Source organism: Rousettus aegyptiacus, unplaced genomic scaffold, assembly GCF_014176215.1.
Source record: "Rousettus aegyptiacus isolate mRouAeg1 unplaced genomic scaffold, mRouAeg1.p scaffold_m13_p_3, whole genome shotgun sequence".
NCBI classification, from domain to species: domain Eukaryota; kingdom Metazoa; phylum Chordata; class Mammalia; order Chiroptera; family Pteropodidae; genus Rousettus; species Rousettus aegyptiacus.
In genome coordinates this window covers 173,765,232-173,785,432 of record NW_023416306.1, presented here as the reverse complement: position 1 = coordinate 173,785,432, position 20,201 = coordinate 173,765,232, and the positions used below count along the sequence as shown (strand labels likewise).

The following is a 20,201-nucleotide window of genomic DNA, read 5'->3' as shown; positions in this document are numbered from 1 at the left end:
GCGCTCACCCCCGGCGCGCTCCCGAGGCGGCCAAAGAACACACTTCGCTGTGCGTTTTTTCCGATGATGACCCCCTTTCATCATCGTGAACCAGCACGACTGGTCTCTGCGGGCGGGATACTCTGCTCTGCTGTTGCTTTAACTGTCTGCGAGTCTGCGGTCCGTCTCCGCAGACGGCGTGGAGCCAGGTCTCGCTGTCTGTTGCACCTGGCCCCCTCCGCCTTCGGAACCGCATTTTCGAGCCCCCGCTGTGTGTAAACGCCGTTTTCCGGTGCGGCTGCTTCTAGTCCGGCGCCGTCGCGAGGGTGCTTTCCCCGCCGTCCCGTTCTTTGCTCCTTCCCTCTTCCTTTCCTCGTTTTAGGGTTAATTAAACATAGTTACACGTATCCTCACTCTCCACGTACACCACGCGCACGTCGCGCATGCTCCTTTCCGCCGCGGGCGCGGTAGCTGCACGCGCTGTGAATGGTCACGTGCGCGGAAGCTTTCACGCGTGAGGGCGCGGCTGCGACCGACCCGGCTGCGGGCCCCCACGCCGCGGGCTGTCACGGGCGCCACTCGCGCATAGCGAGCGCTACCTTTATTACTTTGGTTTTACACAGCTAATTACCCGTTTTAAGCTCCAAGGAAAGTACAATTTACATACCATAAACCTCACCCACTGTAACATACATTTTCACATTCTTCATAACTTCGTATAGGGTTGTGCAGCCGTCACCGCAACCCAGTTCTGGGACGCGGGCCGTCACCCTCCAGCCCTCCTGAGCCTGTTGCTGGTCCACGCGCTCCCGCCCCTCACAGCCGGGCAGCGTTTACTTTATTCTGGTAAATACAGATGCGCGCCCGTCAGCGCATCCTCTCCTGCCCTCCCGCGGGCTGTGATCCTCAAATATGCGTCGCAATCTCTATGCGCTACGATCTCACGACACGGCACAGTTCGCGGCCTGTGTGCTAACCCCGGCCTGTGGGGACGCAGGCAGGCCTCGCTGGTCACCACGTCGCTACACCGCGGGGGTGTGGCAGCGGGGGGCACGTGGCCTACAAAGCCACATCTGCCGTCTGGCCTTTTACAAGAAAAGTTTGCCGACCTCTGCTTTATAAAATCCCGCGTCCTTGAAGGAAGTTAAGAGATGGAGTGAGGAAAAAGACGCATGCGTGCCTGCGGCGTGGTCCGCGTTTGCGCACACGGCCACCGCGCCGCTGGTCCGCGTTTGCGCACACGGCCACCGCGCTGGTCCGCGTTTGCGCACACGGCCACCGCGCTCTTCACGCCCCATCCCCCCCCCCCCCCCCCCCGTCGATTCCAGTCGGCGCCTGACCCCGGTCCCTTTTCTTTCGCATCCCTTGCGAGGCAGATCCGCGAGGAGAGAATTCCCCGAGTTTCTTCATTTCCGGAAGTCTTTATTTTGCCTTCGCTTCGAAAGGATCTGGAATTCTTGGTTCGCGGCGTTTTCCTCTCAGCAGTTCGGAGGGACCCTTCTGCCTTCTCTGGCTCCTGCGTGTCGGGCGGTGGGCGTACCGTGCGCCCTTAACACGACGGGGCGCTTCTCTCGTCGGCTGCTCTTTCTCGTAATCAACTGTGCTTCAACTGTGCAGGTCTGGCCTCTCCGTCCTGGCAGGTCTGGACCGCTCCGTCCTGTTGGGGTTTGTCCAGCGTCTTGGGCCCGCGGGCCGTTTCGCCTTTAGTTCCTCAAACACCCGCTCGCGCGGCACTGGTGTTCTTAGGGTCGGCTCACAGGTAGCCGAGGCTCGATCTCACTAATGTAAATTGGCTAATTTCTATTAATCTACCAGTTTTTCGACTCTTTCTCTTGGCACTTCTGTTCCGCTGTGGAATCCCTGTAGTAAACTTTCAACTCCAGAACAGCCACTCGGTATTTTTAAAATAATAATTTCTCTTCATGCGTCTTTCATTGATGCATTGTATTTCCCATTATTTAAACGTGCTTCCTTTAGTTTCTTGAACAGACTCTCCGGGCCGCCCCGAGCTCGGCGCGGCGCGCAGCCCCTGCGGCCCTCGGGGACGGCGGTGGCCCCAGGGGGCGTGGCTTGAGCCCCCTCGCTGGTCTGCATGTGGCGAGCTGGGTGTCCGTGCCGGACGCTGCAGCGGCTCCGGATCCCGGCTCCCCCTCAGGGGTCTGGCGCCTGCTCTGTTGCTGTATTTGGTAACCTTCTTGGACCAAATCTGTCCAAGAGTCTGTCGCTCCGTCTGCCCTCTGACCGGCGGTCGCAGCCTCCCCGGCCCAGGGGCTGTGGACCCCCCAGAGCCAGCGTCCAGGACCGGGCGGCGCCATCTCCCTGCTGCACAGCCCCCGGCCCGCGGCCCCCCCGCCCCCGGGGCCCCTCCCGGCGGCACTGCTCACCTCACTAGGCCTCTCTCCCTGCAGCGTCTGGCCGGCAGCTGCAGCCCGAGGAGCCGGATGCAGAGAGCGAGGAGGAGTGTTCCGTAAGTGAGGCCCCACGCCCCCCACCGTCCCTGGGCCGGGCCTACACGGCTCAGGGTGACCTGGCTCCCTTCTCTCGCCAGGTGACCGAAGGGCCTGTGGATGAGATCATTCGCCCGCGGCCACAGGGCTCGTCACCTGTCTACGAATGTGCCGCTGAGGGTCCCGGCTTTGGACTCCCGGTAAGCCTGCTGGACAGAGGCCCACAGGCTGAGGGGAGGCTGGCCCTGGGGCTGCAGGCGGCCGGGTCCCCTCCTGCATCACCCTGTGTAGCCACGCGCCCTGCCCTGCTGGCCTCGGGCCATAGCTGTGCCCCCTAGGCCATCCTCTGTGGGACTCTCCCTGCAGCTGGCCAAGTCACAACGAGGGTGGCCATGTGGGTGCACGTGGGGGCCGACCTCACGCTCCTGTGTGCAGTGGGGCACAGGAGGCGTGCACAGGTGTGCCATCTTTGCAGAGGGGGCAGAGGCCCCGCAGCTGAGGAGCTCAGCTCCCCCTGCACACAGCAGCTCTCCGGCGGCTCTCGGCCTTTCAGCTGGGGAGCCCTGGGCTCCCAAGGCCCCTCCCATGGCCTGGGCTGGAGCGGCTGGTGATCCCTGTGTCTGTGGCAGGAAGACGCAGCGGGCCGGCAGGCCCCCCCGGGGAGACGGAGGTCCTGGTGGAAGCGGCAGTCAGGGGACCCACGGGCGTTTTCCAGGATGAGCCGTCCAGAGGTGAGTGCGGCAGGAGCCCAGGGTCCAGGAGGCGGGCACGGTGCCCTGTGCCTGTCCCCTTGTCTGGCCTGCGATGGCAGAGGCTTCGGAAGGCGGCTCCAGGCTTCCCCCGAGTCCCCTGCACCCCGTGACGGAGACCCAGGCCGGGGAGCCTCGGCGCAGGGCGCTCCATGTTCTCAGCTGCGCACACAGACCACAGAAGGAGCTGGGGGGCGCGGCCCGCCCCCCGAGGCGGCAAGGGCAGTGGCTCTGCCCTTGCCCTCTGTCACCTGGATGAAAGGCAGGACTCCGGCGCCCCGTCCTCAGGGGAGGGGGCCCCCCAGCTGATGCCCATGTGGGGACAGGTGGCTCACGAGGCCCCAATGTGCTTCTGCCCCGGCCACGCAGGAGGCAACGGAGGTGACGCTGGAGACGGAGGTGGAGGCTGGAGCCAGTGGCTACAGCGTCACCGGTGGTGGGAGCCGAGGGATCTTCGTGAAGCAAGTGCTGAAGGGCTCCTCGGCCGCCAAGCTCTTCAGCCTGCGAGAAGGTGCCGTGGCCGCCCGCCCTCCCAGAGCCCCCTGTTCCCCATCATGACAGGGGGCCCAGAGAGGGCAGGGCCACACGGGAGCTCAGGAGGCCCACCCGCCCCGCTGGGCTCCTTACCACCCAAAACTCCACGTGGGGGGAGGGGGCGGGGTCACGCCCTGGCCACGCCCATCACCGCGGCAACGGGGTGGGGGTGGGGGTGGGGTGGGGGGGGAGCTCAGGCTGAGGCCCACTCTGTCTGTCCAGGTGACCAGCTGCTCAGTGCAACTGTATTCTTTGATGACATTAAATACGAAGACGCTCTGAAGATCCTTCAGTACTCGGAGCCGTACAAAGTTCAGTTCAAAGTCAAACGGAAACTTCCTGCCCAAGGGGACGTGGAGTGGGCCGCTCACGGCGCTCAGGGGTCCCCAGGGCACACCGACACACAGGTGAGGCGGCCAGGCCCGGCCGAGGCCGGGGTGCCCCCCCCCAGACGCGGGGGTCAGGGCCACCAACGTCCGGTGCTGCTGCCAACGCGTCCACCGCCCTGTGTTCCAGGACAAGGCCGTGGCCGACGACAGCACAGACACCCCCGTGAAGACGGCAGAAACCGATGGGGACCAAGAGAGACTCATCTCCCGGCCCGGGGAGGGCAGGGGCAGGCGGCCCCCGAGGGAGCGGCTCTCCTGGCCCAAATTCCAAGCCATGAAGAGGAAGCATAGGCCCGGGCCCCGGAGGTCACACAGCTCCTCGGAGGCCTACGAGCGGGGGAAGGCACAGGCCGCGTCCCCCACGAGCTCGGACACGGAGGCCCAGCTGGCGGCGGAGGAGCAGGGGCGGAAGGCAGGGCCCGGCAGTCAGCGCCGGAGCAGGGTCCTGAACCTGGGCTTCAGGCTGGGCGCAGGGAAGGGCCTGTCGCTGGCAGGGCGACCGGGCACAGGAGCCCCGGGTGGCGGGGTCCGGGCCGGCGTCCTGCAGGAGGAGGGGACGCGGGACGACAGCCAACGGGACGCTGGGGCTGCCGCACGGGTCGGCACGGACGGGCGGGCAGGAGGCGGGCGAGAGGGGACGCCGCGTCGGGGCGCGGAGGCGCCCGGGGCACGCGCCCGCTCCCCCGAGGGGGCCCTGGGGCGGGGAGCAGACGCGGCGCCCAGACGCCCAAGGAGGACGCAGGAGGTGCCAGTCCAGGAGGAAGTGGTGTCCCAGGTGACGCCCGAGGCGGGCTCAGGCCCGGGCCAGGGCCGCAGCGAAGGGGTGCAGGCACGGGAAATGGGGGGTGCTGTGCCGTGTCTGCAGGGCACCCCAGTGGAAGGTGACATGCACGACCGCCAACCAGACTTCCGGGTCCGGATACCGAACTTGAAGGTGCCTAGGTTTGGAATTTCCAAAGGAACAGAGCTCGGGAAGGAGGGAGAGAGGCCCGCGCAGCAGGGGGGGCCCAGGCGGCACGGGCCGGCCACACGGGCAGCGGAGCGCGGGGGCCAGAGCGCAGACGCAGACGTGGGGCTGGACACGGCCGCAGCAGGCCGCGGGCCACGCCGAGAACGGGCAGGGGCAGGAAAGGCCGCGGACGGGATAAAAGACGAGGCCACCAAGGGCGATGCTGAGGACGCGAACGGAAAACAGCAAACAGTGACCGTGCTGGGGGCAGGAGCGGGAGCACTGGGAGGGTCCCCGGGGCAGGACACAAGGGAAAGGGCAGAAAAACAGGGACAGAAGACAGATGTGGAGGAAAGAAGACGCAGACATGTAACGGCAATACATTTGCTGATGGAGTCAGAGCAGAGACTTGGAAGAGACGCCACAGCAGACAAGGGCCCGACAACGATACTGTACGAAACGAAAAGGGGGCCGGAGGGGGAAGCTGGCATCGCCCTGAAACAAAGGGAGGAGCCCACTGCGGAGAGCGGACTGAAGATGCCCAAGGTCAGGAGGCCCTCCTTCGGCATGTCGGCGCCGGGCAAGGCCATCGAGGCCTCGGCCGACGTGTCCCTGCCAAAGGTACAGGCGGACGTGTCCCTGCCCTCCGCCCACGCCGACGTCAAGACCGGCGACCTCAGCATGGAGCTGCCAGCGGCCGACGTGGCCCTCAAGACTGGCGAGCTGGGCGTGAAGCTCCCGGAGGGCCACGTGCCCGAGGCGGAGCTCCAGGGCCCCGCCGCCGGAGCCGGACTCAAGGGACACCTGCCCAAGATGCACATGCCCAGCCTCAAGATGCCCAAGTTGGACATCCACGGCCCGCAGGTGGACATCAAGGGGCCCAAACTGGACCTGAAGGGCGCCAAAGGCGAGCTGGCCGCCCCCGACGTGGACGTGACGCTGCCCAGCGCGGAGCTGGACATCCAGGCGCCCGGCGCCAAGCTGGAGGGCGACCTCGCCGTGGGCGACAAGGACGTGGCCGCCCGTGACAGCAAGTTCAAGATGCCCAAGTTCAAGATGCCGTCCTTCGGCGCGTCGGCCCCCGGCAAGGACCTGGGAACATCCGTGGACGTGCCCGTGCCCTCCCTGGCCGGCGAGGTCCGAGTCCCGGAGGGCGGCGTGCAGCTGCCGTCTGCTGAAGTCGAGCTCGCCGGGGCAGAGCTGGAGGTGGCCCTGCCCGAGGGCGAGGTGTCGCTGGGCGAGCTGAAGGGCAAAGCCGAAGGGGCCAGGTTCAAGGGCCACCTGCCCAAGGTGCAGATGCCCAGCATCAAGGTGCCCAAGGTGGACATCAAGGGCCCCCAGGTGGACATCAGGGGCCCGAAGCTGGACATCAAGGGCCCCCAGGCGGACATCAAGGGGCCCAAACTGGACCTGAAGGGCGCCAAAGGCGAGCTGGCCGCCCCCGACGTGGACGTGACGCTGCCCAGCGCGGAGCTGGACATCCAGGCGCCCGGCGCCAAGCTGGAGGGCGACCTCGCCGTGGGCGACAAGGACGTGGCCGCCCGAGACAGCAAGTTCAAGATGCCCAAGTTCAAGATGCCCTCCTTCGGCGTGTCGGCGCCGGGCAAGGCCATCGAGGCCTCGGCCGACGTGTCCCTGCCAAAGGTACAGGCGGACGTGTCCCTGCCCTCCGCCCACGCCGACGTCAAGACCGGCGACCTCAGCATGGAGCTGCCAGCGGCCGACGTGGCCCTCAAGACTGGCGAGCTGGGCGTGAAGCTCCCGGAGGGCCACGTGCCCGAGGCGGAGCTCCAGGGCCCCCGCCGCCGGAGCCGGACTCAAGGGACACCTGCCCAAGATGCACATGCCCAGCCTCAAGATGCCCAAGTTGGACATCCACGGCCCGCAGGTGGACATCAAGGGGCCCAAACTGGACCTGAAGGGCGCCAAAGGCGAGCTGGCCGCCCCCGACGTGGACGTGACGCTGCCCAGCGCGGAGCTGGACATCCAGGCGCCCGGCGCCAAGCTGGAGGGCGACCTCGCCGTGGGCGACAAGGACGTGGCCGCCCGAGACAGCAAGTTCAAGATGCCCAAGTTCAAGATGCCGTCCTTCGGCGCGTCGGCCCCCGGCAAGGACCTGGGAACATCCGTGGACGTGCCCGTGCCCTCCCTGGCCGGCGAGGTCCGAGTCCCGGAGGGCGGCGTGCAGCTGCCGTCTGCTGAAGTCGAGCTCGCCGGGGCAGAGCTGGAGGTGGCCCTGCCCGAGGGCGAGGTGTCGCTGGGCGAGCTGAAGGGCAAAGCCGAAGGGGCCAGGTTCAAGGGCCACCTGCCCAAGGTGCAGATGCCCAGCATCAAGGTGCCCAAGGTGGACATCAAGGGCCCCCAGGTGGACATCAGGGGCCCGAAGCTGGACATCAAGGGCCCCCAGGCGGACATCAAGGGGCCCAAACTGGACCTGAAGGGCGCCAAAGGCGAGCTGGCCGCCCCCGACGTGGACGTGACGCTGCCCAGCGCGGAGCTGGACATCCAGGCGCCCGGCGCCAAGCTGGAGGGCGACCTCGCCGTGGGCGACAAGGACGTGGCCGCCCGAGACAGCAAGTTCAAGATGCCCAAGTTCAAGATGCCCTCCTTCGGCGTGTCGGCGCCGGGCAAGGCCATCGAGGCCTCGGCCGACGTGTCCCTGCCAAAGGTACAGGCGGACGTGTCCCTGCCCTCCGCCCACGCCGACGTCAAGACCGGCGACCTCAGCATGGAGCTGCCAGCGGCCGACGTGGCCCTCAAGACTGGCGAGCTGGGCGTGAAGCTCCCGGAGGGCCACGTGCCCGAGGCGGAGCTCCAGGGCCCCGCCGCCGGAGCCGGACTCAAGGGACACCTGCCCAAGATGCACATGCCCAGCCTCAAGATGCCCAAGTTGGACATCCACGGCCCGCAGGTGGACATCAAGGGGCCCAAACTGGACCTGAAGGGCGCCAAAGGCGAGCTGGCCGCCCCCGACGTGGACGTGACGCTGCCCAGCGCGGAGCTGGACATCCAGGCGCCCGGCGCCAAGCTGGAGGGCGACCTCGCCGTGGGCGACAAGGACGTGGCCGCCCGAGACAGCAAGTTCAAGATGCCCAAGTTCAAGATGCCGTCCTTCGGCGCGTCGGCCCCCGGCAAGGACCTGGGAACATCCGTGGACGTGCCCGTGCCCTCCCTGGCCGGCGAGGTCCGAGTCCCGGAGGGCGGCGTGCAGCTGCCGTCTGCTGAGGTCGAGCTCGCCGGGGCAGAGCTGGAGGTGGCCCTGCCCGAGGGCGAGGTGTCGCTGGGCGAGCTGAAGGGCAAAGCCGAAGGGGCCAGGTTCAAGGGCCACCTGCCCAAGGTGCAGATGCCCAGCATCAAGGTGCCCAAGGTGGACATCAAGGGCCCCCAGGTGGACATCAGGGGCCCGAAGCTGGACATCAAGGGCCCCCAGGCGGACATCAAGGGGCCCAAACTGGACCTGAAGGGCGCCAAAGGCGAGCTGGCCGCCCCCGACGTGGACGTGACGCTGCCCAGCGCGGAGCTGGACATCCAGGCGCCCGGCGCCAAGCTGGAGGGCGACCTCGCCGTGGGCGACAAGGACGTGGCCGCCCGAGACAGCAAGTTCAAGATGCCCAAGTTCAAGATGCCCTCCTTCGGCGTGTCGGCGCCGGGCAAGGCCATCGAGGCCTCGGCCGACGTGTCCCTGCCAAAGGTACAGGCGGACGTGTCCCTGCCCTCCGCCCACGCCGACGTCAAGACCGGCGACCTCAGCATGGAGCTGCCAGCGGCCGACGTGGCCCTCAAGACTGGCGAGCTGGGCGTGAAGCTCCCGGAGGGCCACGTGCCCGAGGCGGAGCTCCAGGGCCCCGCCGCCGGAGCCGGACTCAAGGGACACCTGCCCAAGATGCACATGCCCAGCCTCAAGATGCCCAAGTTGGACATCCACGGCCCGCAGGTGGACATCAAGGGGCCCAAACTGGACCTGAAGGGCGCCAAAGGCGAGCTGGCCGCCCCCGACGTGGACGTGACGCTGCCCAGCGCGGAGCTGGACATCCAGGCGCCCGGCGCCAAGCTGGAGGGCGACCTCGCCGTGGGCGACAAGGACGTGGCCGCCCGAGACAGCAAGTTCAAGATGCCCAAGTTCAAGATGCCGTCCTTCGGCGCGTCGGCCCCCGGCAAGGACCTGGGAACATCCGTGGACGTGCCCGTGCCCTCCCTGGCCGGCGAGGTCCGAGTCCCGGAGGGCGGCGTGCAGCTGCCGTCTGCTGAAGTCGAGCTCGCCGGGGCAGAGCTGGAGGTGGCCCTGCCCGAGGGCGAGGTGTCGCTGGGCGAGCTGAAGGGCAAAGCCGAAGGGGCCAGGTTCAAGGGCCACCTGCCCAAGGTGCAGATGCCCAGCATCAAGGTGCCCAAGGTGGACATCAAGGGCCCCCAGGTGGACATCAGGGGCCCGAAGCTGGACATCAAGGGCCCCCAGGCGGACATCAAGGGGCCCAAACTGGACCTGAAGGGCGCCAAAGGCGAGCTGGCCGCCCCCGACGTGGACGTGACGCTGCCCAGCGCGGAGCTGGACATCCAGGCGCCCGGCGCCAAGCTGGAGGGCGACCTCGCCGTGGGCGACAAGGACGTGGCCGCCCGAGACAGCAAGTTCAAGATGCCCAAGTTCAAGATGCCCTCCTTCGGCGTGTCGGCGCCGGGCAAGGCCATCGAGGCCTCGGCCGACGTGTCCCTGCCAAAGGTACAGGCGGACGTGTCCCTGCCCTCCGCCCACGCCGACGTCAAGACCGGCGACCTCAGCATGGAGCTGCCAGCGGCCGACGTGGCCCTCAAGACTGGCGAGCTGGGCGTGAAGCTCCCGGAGGGCCACGTGCCCGAGGCGGAGCTCCAGGGCCCCGCCGCCGGAGCCGGACTCAAGGGACACCTGCCCAAGATGCACATGCCCAGCCTCAAGATGCCCAAGTTGGACATCCACGGCCCGCAGGTGGACATCAAGGGGCCCAAACTGGACCTGAAGGGCGCCAAAGGCGAGCTGGCCGCCCCCGACGTGGACGTGACGCTGCCCAGCGCGGAGCTGGACATCCAGGCGCCCGGCGCCAAGCTGGAGGGCGACCTCGCCGTGGGCGACAAGGACGTGGCCGCCCGAGACAGCAAGTTCAAGATGCCCAAGTTCAAGATGCCGTCCTTCGGCGCGTCGGCCCCCGGCAAGGACCTGGGAACATCCGTGGACGTGCCCGTGCCCTCCCTGGCCGGCGAGGTCCGAGTCCCGGAGGGCGGCGTGCAGCTGCCGTCTGCTGAGGTCGAGCTCGCCGGGGCAGAGCTGGAGGTGGCCCTGCCCGAGGGCGAGGTGTCGCTGGGCGAGCTGAAGGGCAAAGCCGAAGGGGCCAGGTTCAAGGGCCACCTGCCCAAGGTGCAGATGCCCAGCATCAAGGTGCCCAAGGTGGACATCAAGGGCCCCCAGGTGGACATCAGGGGCCCGAAGCTGGACATCAAGGGCCCCCAGGCGGACATCAAGGGGCCCAAACTGGACCTGAAGGGCGCCAAAGGCGAGCTGGCCGCCCCCGACGTGGACGTGACGCTGCCCAGCGCGGAGCTGGACATCCAGGCGCCCGGCGCCAAGCTGGAGGGCGACCTCGCCGTGGGCGACAAGGACGTGGCCGCCCGAGACAGCAAGTTCAAGATGCCCAAGTTCAAGATGCCCTCCTTCGGCGTGTCGGCGCCGGGCAAGGCCATCGAGGCCTCGGCCGACGTGTCCCTGCCAAAGGTACAGGCGGACGTGTCCCTGCCCTCCGCCCACGCCGACGTCAAGACCGGCGACCTCAGCATGGAGCTGCCAGCGGCCGACGTGGCCCTCAAGACTGGCGAGCTGGGCGTGAAGCTCCCGGAGGGCCACGTGCCCGAGGCGGAGCTCCAGGGCCCCGCCGCCGGAGCCGGACTCAAGGGACACCTGCCCAAGATGCACATGCCCAGCCTCAAGATGCCCAAGTTGGACATCCACGGCCCGCAGGTGGACATCAAGGGGCCCAAACTGGACCTGAAGGGCGCCAAAGGCGAGCTGGCCGCCCCCGACGTGGACGTGACGCTGCCCAGCGCGGAGCTGGACATCCAGGCGCCTGGCGCCAAGCTGGAGGGCGACCTCGCCGTGGGCGACAAGGACGTGGCCGCCCGAGACAGCAAGTTCAAGATGCCCAAGTTCAAGATGCCGTCCTTCGGCGCGTCGGCCCCCGGCAAGGACCTGGGAACATCCGTGGACGTGCCCGTGCCCTCCCTGGCCGGCGAGGTCCGAGTCCCGGAGGGCGGCGTGCAGCTGCCGTCTGCTGAAGTCGAGCTCGCCGGGGCAGAGCTGGAGGTGGCCCTGCCCGAGGGCGAGGTGTCGCTGGGCGAGCTGAAGGGCAAAGCCGAAGGGGCCAGGTTCAAGGGCCACCTGCCCAAGGTGCAGATGCCCAGCATCAAGGTGCCCAAGGTGGACATCAAGGGCCCCCAGGTGGACATCAGGGGCCCGAAGCTGGACATCAAGGGCCCGCAGGCGGACATCAAGGGGCCCAAACTGGACCTGAAGGGCGCCAAAGGCGAGCTGGCCGCCCCCGACGTGGACGTGACGCTGCCCAGCGCGGAGCTGGACATCCAGGCGCCCGGCGCCAAGCTGGAGGGCGACCTCGCCGTGGGCGACAAGGACGTGGCCGCCCGAGACAGCAAGTTCAAGATGCCCAAGTTCAAGATGCCGTCCTTCGGCGCGTCGGCCCCCGGCAAGGACCTGGGAACATCCGTGGACGTGCCCGTGCCCTCCCTGGCCGGCGAGGTCCGAGTCCCGGAGGGCGGCGTGCAGCTGCCGTCTGCTGAAGTCGAGCTCGCCGGGGCAGAGCTGGAGGTGGCCCTGCCCGAGGGCGAGGTGTCGCTGGGCGAGCTGAAGGGCAAAGCCGAAGGGGCCAGGTTCAAGGGCCACCTGCCCAAGGTGCAGATGCCCAGCATCAAGGTGCCCAAGGTGGACATCAAGGGCCCCCAGGTGGACATCAGGGGCCCGAAGCTGGACATCAAGGGCCCCCAGGCGGACATCAAGGGGCCCAAACTGGACCTGAAGGGCGCCAAAGGCGAGCTGGCCGCCCCCGACGTGGACGTGACGCTGCCCAGCGCGGAGCTGGACATCCAGGCGCCCGGCGCCAAGCTGGAGGGCGACCTCGCCGTGGGCGACAAGGACGTGGCCGCCCGAGACAGCAAGTTCAAGATGCCCAAGTTCAAGATGCCCTCCTTCGGCGTGTCGGCGCCGGGCAAGGCCATCGAGGCCTCGGCCGACGTGTCCCTGCCAAAGGTACAGGCGGACGTGTCCCTGCCCTCCGCCCACGCCGACGTCAAGACCGGCGACCTCAGCATGGAGCTGCCAGCGGCCGACGTGGCCCTCAAGACTGGCGAGCTGGGCGTGAAGCTCCCGGAGGGCCACGTGCCCGAGGCGGAGCTCCAGGGCCCCGCCGCCGGAGCCGGACTCAAGGGACACCTGCCCAAGATGCACATGCCCAGCCTCAAGATGCCCAAGTTGGACATCCACGGCCCGCAGGTGGACATCAAGGGGCCCAAACTGGACCTGAAGGGCGCCAAAGGCGAGCTGGCCGCCCCCGACGTGGACGTGACGCTGCCCAGCGCGGAGCTGGACATCCAGGCGCCCGGCGCCAAGCTGGAGGGCGACCTCGCCGTGGGCGACAAGGACGTGGCCGCCCGAGACAGCAAGTTCAAGATGCCCAAGTTCAAGATGCCGTCCTTCGGCGCGTCGGCCCCCGGCAAGGACCTGGGAACATCCGTGGACGTGCCCGTGCCCTCCCTGGCCGGCGAGGTCCGAGTCCCGGAGGGCGGCGTGCAGCTGCCGTCTGCTGAAGTCGAGCTCGCCGGGGCAGAGCTGGAGGTGGCCCTGCCCGAGGGCGAGGTGTCGCTGGGCGAGCTGAAGGGCAAAGCCGAAGGGGCCAGGTTCAAGGGCCACCTGCCCAAGGTGCAGATGCCCAGCATCAAGGTGCCCAAGGTGGACATCAAGGGCCCCCAGGTGGACATCAGGGGCCCGAAGCTGGACATCAAGGGCCCCCAGGCGGACATCAAGGGGCCCAAACTGGACCTGAAGGGCGCCAAAGGCGAGCTGGCCGCCCCCGACGTGGACGTGACGCTGCCCAGCGCGGAGCTGGACATCCAGGCGCCCGGCGCCAAGCTGGAGGGCGACCTCGCCGTGGGCGACAAGGACGTGGCCGCCCGAGACAGCAAGTTCAAGATGCCCAAGTTCAAGATGCCCTCCTTCGGCGTGTCGGCGCCGGGCAAGGCCATCGAGGCCTCGGCCGACGTGTCCCTGCCAAAGGTACAGGCGGACGTGTCCCTGCCCTCCGCCCACGCCGACGTCAAGACCGGCGACCTCAGCATGGAGCTGCCAGCGGCCGACGTGGCCCTCAAGACTGGCGAGCTGGGCGTGAAGCTCCCGGAGGGCCACGTGCCCGAGGCGGAGCTCCAGGGCCCCGCCGCCGGAGCCGGACTCAAGGGACACCTGCCCAAGATGCACATGCCCAGCCTCAAGATGCCCAAGTTGGACATCCACGGCCCGCAGGTGGACATCAAGGGGCCCAAACTGGACCTGAAGGGCGCCAAAGGCGAGCTGGCCGCCCCCGACGTGGACGTGACGCTGCCCAGCGCGGAGCTGGACATCCAGGCGCCCGGCGCCAAGCTGGAGGGCGACCTCGCCGTGGGCGACAAGGACGTGGCCGCCCGAGACAGCAAGTTCAAGATGCCCAAGTTCAAGATGCCGTCCTTCGGCGCGTCGGCCCCCGGCAAGGACCTGGGAACATCCGTGGACGTGCCCGTGCCCTCCCTGGCCGGCGAGGTCCGAGTCCCGGAGGGCGGCGTGCAGCTGCCGTCTGCTGAAGTCGAGCTCGCCGGGGCAGAGCTGGAGGTGGCCCTGCCCGAGGGCGAGGTGTCGCTGGGCGAGCTGAAGGGCAAAGCCGAAGGGGCCAGGTTCAAGGGCCACCTGCCCAAGGTGCAGATGCCCAGCATCAAGGTGCCCAAGGTGGACATCAAGGGCCCCCAGGTGGACATCAGGGGCCCGAAGCTGGACATCAAGGGCCCCCAGGCGGACATCAAGGGGCCCAAACTGGACCTGAAGGGCGCCAAAGGCGAGCTGGCCGCCCCCGACGTGGACGTGACGCTGCCCAGCGCGGAGCTGGACATCCAGGCGCCCGGCGCCAAGCTGGAGGGCGACCTCGCCGTGGGCGACAAGGACGTGGCCGCCCGAGACAGCAAGTTCAAGATGCCCAAGTTCAAGATGCCCTCCTTCGGCGTGTCGGCGCCGGGCAAGGCCATCGAGGCCTCGGCCGACGTGTCCCTGCCAAAGGTACAGGCGGACGTGTCCCTGCCCTCCGCCCACGCCGACGTCAAGACCGGCGACCTCAGCATGGAGCTGCCAGCGGCCGACGTGGCCCTCAAGACTGGCGAGCTGGGCGTGAAGCTCCCGGAGGGCCACGTGCCCGAGGCGGAGCTCCAGGGCCCCGCCGCCGGAGCCGGACTCAAGGGACACCTGCCCAAGATGCACATGCCCAGCCTCAAGATGCCCAAGTTGGACATCCACGGCCCGCAGGTGGACATCAAGGGGCCCAAACTGGACCTGAAGGGCGCCAAAGGCGAGCTGGCCGCCCCCGACGTGGACGTGACGCTGCCCAGCGCGGAGCTGGACATCCAGGCGCCCGGCGCCAAGCTGGAGGGCGACCTCGCCGTGGGCGACAAGGACGTGGCCGCCCGAGACAGCAAGTTCAAGATGCCCAAGTTCAAGATGCCGTCCTTCGGCGCGTCGGCCCCCGGCAAGGACCTGGGAACATCCGTGGACGTGCCCGTGCCCTCCCTGGCCGGCGAGGTCCGAGTCCCGGAGGGCGGCGTGCAGCTGCCGTCTGCTGAAGTCGAGCTCGCCGGGGCAGAGCTGGAGGTGGCCCTGCCCGAGGGCGAGGTGTCGCTGGGCGAGCTGAAGGGCAAAGCCGAAGGGGCCAGGTTCAAGGGCCACCTGCCCAAGGTGCAGATGCCCAGCATCAAGGTGCCCAAGGTGGACATCAAGGGCCCCCAGGTGGACATCAGGGGCCCGAAGCTGGACATCAAGGGCCCCCAGGCGGACATCAAGGGGCCCAAACTGGACCTGAAGGGCGCCAAAGGCGAGCTGGCCGCCCCCGACGTGGACGTGACGCTGCCCAGCGCGGAGCTGGACATCCAGGCGCCCGGCGCCAAGCTGGAGGGCGACCTCGCCGTGGGCGACAAGGACGTGGCCGCCCGAGACAGCAAGTTCAAGATGCCCAAGTTCAAGATGCCCTCCTTCGGCGTGTCGGCGCCGGGCAAGGCCATCGAGGCCTCGGCCGACGTGTCCCTGCCAAAGGTACAGGCGGACGTGTCCCTGCCCTCCGCCCACGCCGACGTCAAGACCGGCGACCTCAGCATGGAGCTGCCAGCGGCCGACGTGGCCCTCAAGACTGGCGAGCTGGGCGTGAAGCTCCCGGAGGGCCACGTGCCCGAGGCGGAGCTCCAGGGCCCCGCCGCCGGAGCCGGACTCAAGGGACACCTGCCCAAGATGCACATGCCCAGCCTCAAGATGCCCAAGTTGGACATCCACGGCCCGCAGGTGGACATCAAGGGGCCCAAACTGGACCTGAAGGGCGCCAAAGGCGAGCTGGCCGCCCCCGACGTGGACGTGACGCTGCCCAGCGCGGAGCTGGACATCCAGGCGCCTGGCGCCAAGCTGGAGGGCGACCTCGCCGTGGGCGACAAGGACGTGGCCGCCCGAGACAGCAAGTTCAAGATGCCCAAGTTCAAGATGCCGTCCTTCGGCGCGTCGGCCCCCGGCAAGGACCTGGGAACATCCGTGGACGTTCCCGTGCCCTCCCTGGCCGGCGAGGTCCGAGTCCCGGAGGGCGGCGTGCAGCTGCCGTCTGCTGAAGTCGAGCTCGCCGGGGCAGAGCTGGAGGGCGACCTCGCCGTGGGCGACAAGGACGTGGCCCCCCAAGAGCGCAAGTTCAAGATGCCCAAATTCAGCATTCCTTTTTTCCATTCTTCATCACGTAAGGCGTCCTGGGATTTGCCCGAACGTCAAGGTCGTGATCAGGGCGCCGTTGCGACCCATTTCCTCGATTCCCTGGATTCACCTGTTGTTTCAGATGATCAGTCTCATTTCACCGTCCACCTTGATGAGCCCGTATCCTCTGAAAAAGATGAAGATAGCAGTTTGATTAGGAAACCGCATTTTCAAGTATCTAAAGTGTTCTCTCCTCCTCGGCTATCCACAGGCGTGAGCCCCGCCAGCATGGATCCTGGGGTGCATCTCCCTGGGCAGCCCTCGGCACCCGACTCTCCTTCAGACGGGCTACTTGTCCGTTCCCATGCTGAATCCTCCGCCCTCCCTTCTTCTGAGGGAGTCGCACTGACAAAATGCCAGATGCCTTTCCCTAGACCCTCTGTGGTTCCCACACTGCCTCAGGGAGCCCTCCCGGAGTCCCCGGGGGATGCTCACCCTGCGAGGTCAGAGTGTGCCACGGGTGTCCCGTCCTGGGAGACAGTTCCGCTGTCCCGAGCTGATGTCCACCCTGGACCTGTGGAGCCCCTGTTTTCCACATCTTATCGTCAAGTGACTTTTCCTAAGTTTTATCAACCAAAGTTCAAGGTTTCGGTCCTAGAAGGAGCAGATGCCAAGCGGGAGCCCCGAGTCCTGGCTGGCACCCTGCCTTCCCCGAGCCCTGCACAGGGACCAGCCGCCTCGGCCGAGGAAGACCCGGCGACCCCACGGCCAGGCCCCGAGCTGCCATCCACTGGTGTCTCCGTGCCTGAGGGTTCGGAGGTCCCCGTGGGCCGGGCCCAGACCACAGTCGTGGCTGCGAGAGGGTGGCCTCCCGAACATGCCGACCGTGACGGGAAAGGCAGTCCCTTACGGATGCCTCGGCTCAGGCTCCCGTCCTTCAAGCGGTCCCCAAAGAAGGAGGTGGAGGCCAAAGGGGCCCCTGGACACGGGCCGGTTGTAGATGATGGCCCCGCGGGTACCGGGCTTGGTGTCCAGACTCCCGAAATGGAAGTGCACCTGGACGTGACTGCCGCGGAGGGAGCGGAGAGACGGGGCAAGACGCCTGGCTTCGCCGTGCCGCAGCTGGCACTTCCAACGATGGGGGCTTCCAGGGGGGTCCCTGGCCACACCTCCCAGGCCACACCCTGCGCTGAGGGTCCTGTCGTGGGCACTGGCGCAGCAGAGGGCATCCTAGAAGCAGCGAGCTCGGACCTCTGTCTGCCCGAGGTCCACCTCCCCAGTGTGAGCTTTATCCAAGCCGACCGCACACCCGCCAAGGTCCAGGTGGAGGTGAGCCAGTCTGCAGCCGACCTTCCTCCTACCACACACGACCTGACTCTGGGAGCCGGCAGCAAAGGGCATGGGCTTGGGGACGGCTCTGTGAGTCAACCTGGGAGGGAGGCGACCGACCCCTCAGCAGAAGGGCCCTTCCCAGTACCCGGTCAGACAGCAGATGCCGCGGTGGCCCCTGCGGCGGGAGGCGGGGCTGCGGGCTCACGCGAGGGCTGGTTTCGCATGCCCTCGCTCGGCTTCTGGCGCTCCTCCAAGGAGAAGGGTGAGGCCAGGGGTGCCACTCAGAGGCACACAGCTGCCACCAGCACCCCAGGGCAGCGGGAGGCGCCAGCCGCTGCCAGCGGTCAGGGGCTCCAGGTTCCCGAGGGGGCGGCAGCTGTGACCCCGCAGGCCCCGGAGGCGGAGGCAGAGGCAGACGGGGCAGGCGTCGTCGGAAGCCTGGACGGCAAACGTCTGACGCTGCACCTCCCTCCCGCCGAGGGCGCGGCCAGTGACCTTCCCATTTCTGATGTCCAGCTCTGTCCAGGCGAAGGCTCTGTCCCCGTCCAGACGCCCAGGGGGAGCCTTCTAGAAACCCAAGCTCCTCCAGGAGAAGTGGGCCAGACTTCCGCCCAGGGAGGAGAGAGACCAGCGTCCCCGCGTGCCCCGCCTGAAGGCCCCCTCACACTGAAGGCCTGCAGGACCCACGTGCCGTCTCCGATCGCCATCGTGGACCTGCGTCAGCCCTGGGAGGCCTCTGTGCTGACTGTCACGTTCCCCAAGTTAAAGGTTCCCAGGTTCACCTTCCTGGCCCCGGGCCCCGAGGCCGGGGCCGCTGTCCTCACCCCCGCCGTGGGGTCAGCATGGTGCCCCAACCACGGCCTGGACCCAGCCCTGCATGAGGATCACCCCAGAGGCTGGGGCGCTGGGGACCCCAGGGAGCAGCCTCTGGTCCATGATCTCTCCCCTGAAATGCCCCCCATTTCTAAGGTCAGAGTGCACATCCAGGGTGCTCAGGTGGAGAGCCAAGAGGTCACCATACGCAGCAGGGTCACGGCAGGGTTTGCGGGCCCCCCGGGGTCCAAGGCCTTTTCCACTCAGGGTGTGCGGGAGTCTGAGGTCCTCGTCTCCGAGACCCCGACGCCTTCCTCTGCATTGTCGTTGCTCAAGGGGGAGCCTGGCCCGCAGGCTCGGGGGCCCTCGGCCGTTCTGGGCTCTCCGCCGCCAGACGGCTTTCAAGAGGCTCCCCAACTTGTCACCCTGGGTCCTGACCCCGGGGCTGGGGAGCCCTTCGAAATGATCTCTTCCAGCCTCAGCACGCCGGGGCTGCAGACACTGGTGGGCACCCCGTTTGCAGAGAGCTGTTCAGACGAAGAGCCCGCGGAAATTCTCGAGTTCCCGCCGGAAGACGATGGCGACGCGGCACCCCCGCTGGCCCCCGAGGACGGGGAGGCGAAAGAGAAACCGGACAGCAGAAGGTCCGGTCTGTTCCGGTTCTGGCCGCCGAACATCGGCTTTTCTTCCTCTGCTGGGGGAGCGCCCGCGGCAGCGCCCCCCGAGAAACAGGAGAAGGCGGGCTGGTTCCGGCTCCCCAAGCTAGGCTTCTCCTCGTCCCCCCCCAAGAAGAGCGCCGGTGCCGAGGACGCGGCGGGCACTGCGGGGCGGCAGCTCCAGGAAGAAGCCGTCACCTTTTTCGATGCCCGAGAAAGCTTCTCCCCTGAGGACGAGGCCGGGGGCACCGAGCAAGGCTCAGGCGGGCAGTAAAGCCAGTGACCGGCCTGCACCTGGCCCACGGCCAGCCGAGAGCCGCAGGGGTGACTTCTCAGGGGAGGATGGGTGACCAGAGCAAGCCGATGGCGTGGCAACCGCACCCACGGGTCAGAGAAATGAGTGCACACCCTGCCACTAACACAGCCACTCCCAAGGTGGAACCAGAAATGCACCCAGCTCCCCAGACTGAATGCAGAGGGACGGCTGGGCTCCCGGCTGGCCGCCGGGGCCCCCCGGGGCTGCGGGCCACAGAGGTTGCGGGGAAGGTCTCAGTAGACAGGGGTCTGCGACCACGGGCGACGCCCCGGAGAGCACGGCTGTTCTGTGAGGAGGGGTGATGGCGACTGTGGGTGCAGACCGGATGTGCCATCCCCCCCGCCCTGCACCCCGTTTCCCGCACGCTCCCGGAACCCCACTGCCTGCGCGCCTGGAACCAGCTCACCGCTCTGTTCACCGTCCTGCCAAGGCGAGCTTGGGGGCTTCGCGTGGCTTTCACGGGTGCTGGACGGGAGGCCGGCGGCTGGCGGGAGGTCCTGTGCCGTCCACCTGCCTGCGCGCGCCCCACCGCCTCTCCGACCGGGGACCCCCGCGACCCCGAGCCCCTCCCGTACATGCCCTATGTGGCTGTTATTCCCGGTGGGCAATAAAGGAGCGTGCTCCCATGCTGGTGGCTGCCGAGGGTTCTGTCAGGGGAGCACCGTTCACTGCCGCCCGCCGCGGGCCTGGCCCCAACCCCCACCGAGTTCCTCTGGGAGACAGTCCAGGGTGAGCCGCAGCCAGTGGCCATTCACCTAGCTGGCCGTCCCGCTGCTCCTGTGCGCCAGCAGCTGGGAGAGACCGAGAGGAGGAGGCAGGGGCCCAGGCCATCAGTGTGGCAGGGGACATGGGCACACACCCCCTCCCGGCCGGGAGGCAGAACAGGGACAGCACAGAGTGTGGGCCAGGGCCTAGGTCTGTGGGCTCCTTGGCCACAAGGGACGCATCTCAGCAGCGCCCCCATGCGAGCAGCCCCCTGGAAGCAGGCACCGTGGGGTGGTGAATGAGGTTCAGCGCTTCCCACGGTGGCCACGCCTGGGCTCCGGCTGCCCCCGA

The 20,201-nt window shown here is 67.8% G+C and overlaps 1 protein-coding gene across 1 annotated transcript; it reads left to right on the top strand.

Moving 5' to 3' along the window:
• The first annotated feature begins 2,352 nt into the window (after positions 1 to 2,352).
• On the top strand, positions 2,353 to 19,773 carry LOC107498370 (protein AHNAK2). Its single transcript, XM_036239362.1, is given in 7 exon segments — positions 2,353 to 2,446; positions 2,528 to 2,626; positions 3,056 to 3,157; positions 3,545 to 3,686; positions 3,932 to 4,116; positions 4,226 to 6,853; positions 6,855 to 19,773. Coding segments are annotated over 5 exon segments (15,219 nt in total). The 5' UTR covers positions 2,353 to 2,446; positions 2,528 to 2,626; positions 3,056 to 3,142; the 3' UTR covers positions 19,104 to 19,773.
• The last annotated feature ends 428 nt before the right edge of the window (positions 19,774 to 20,201 follow it).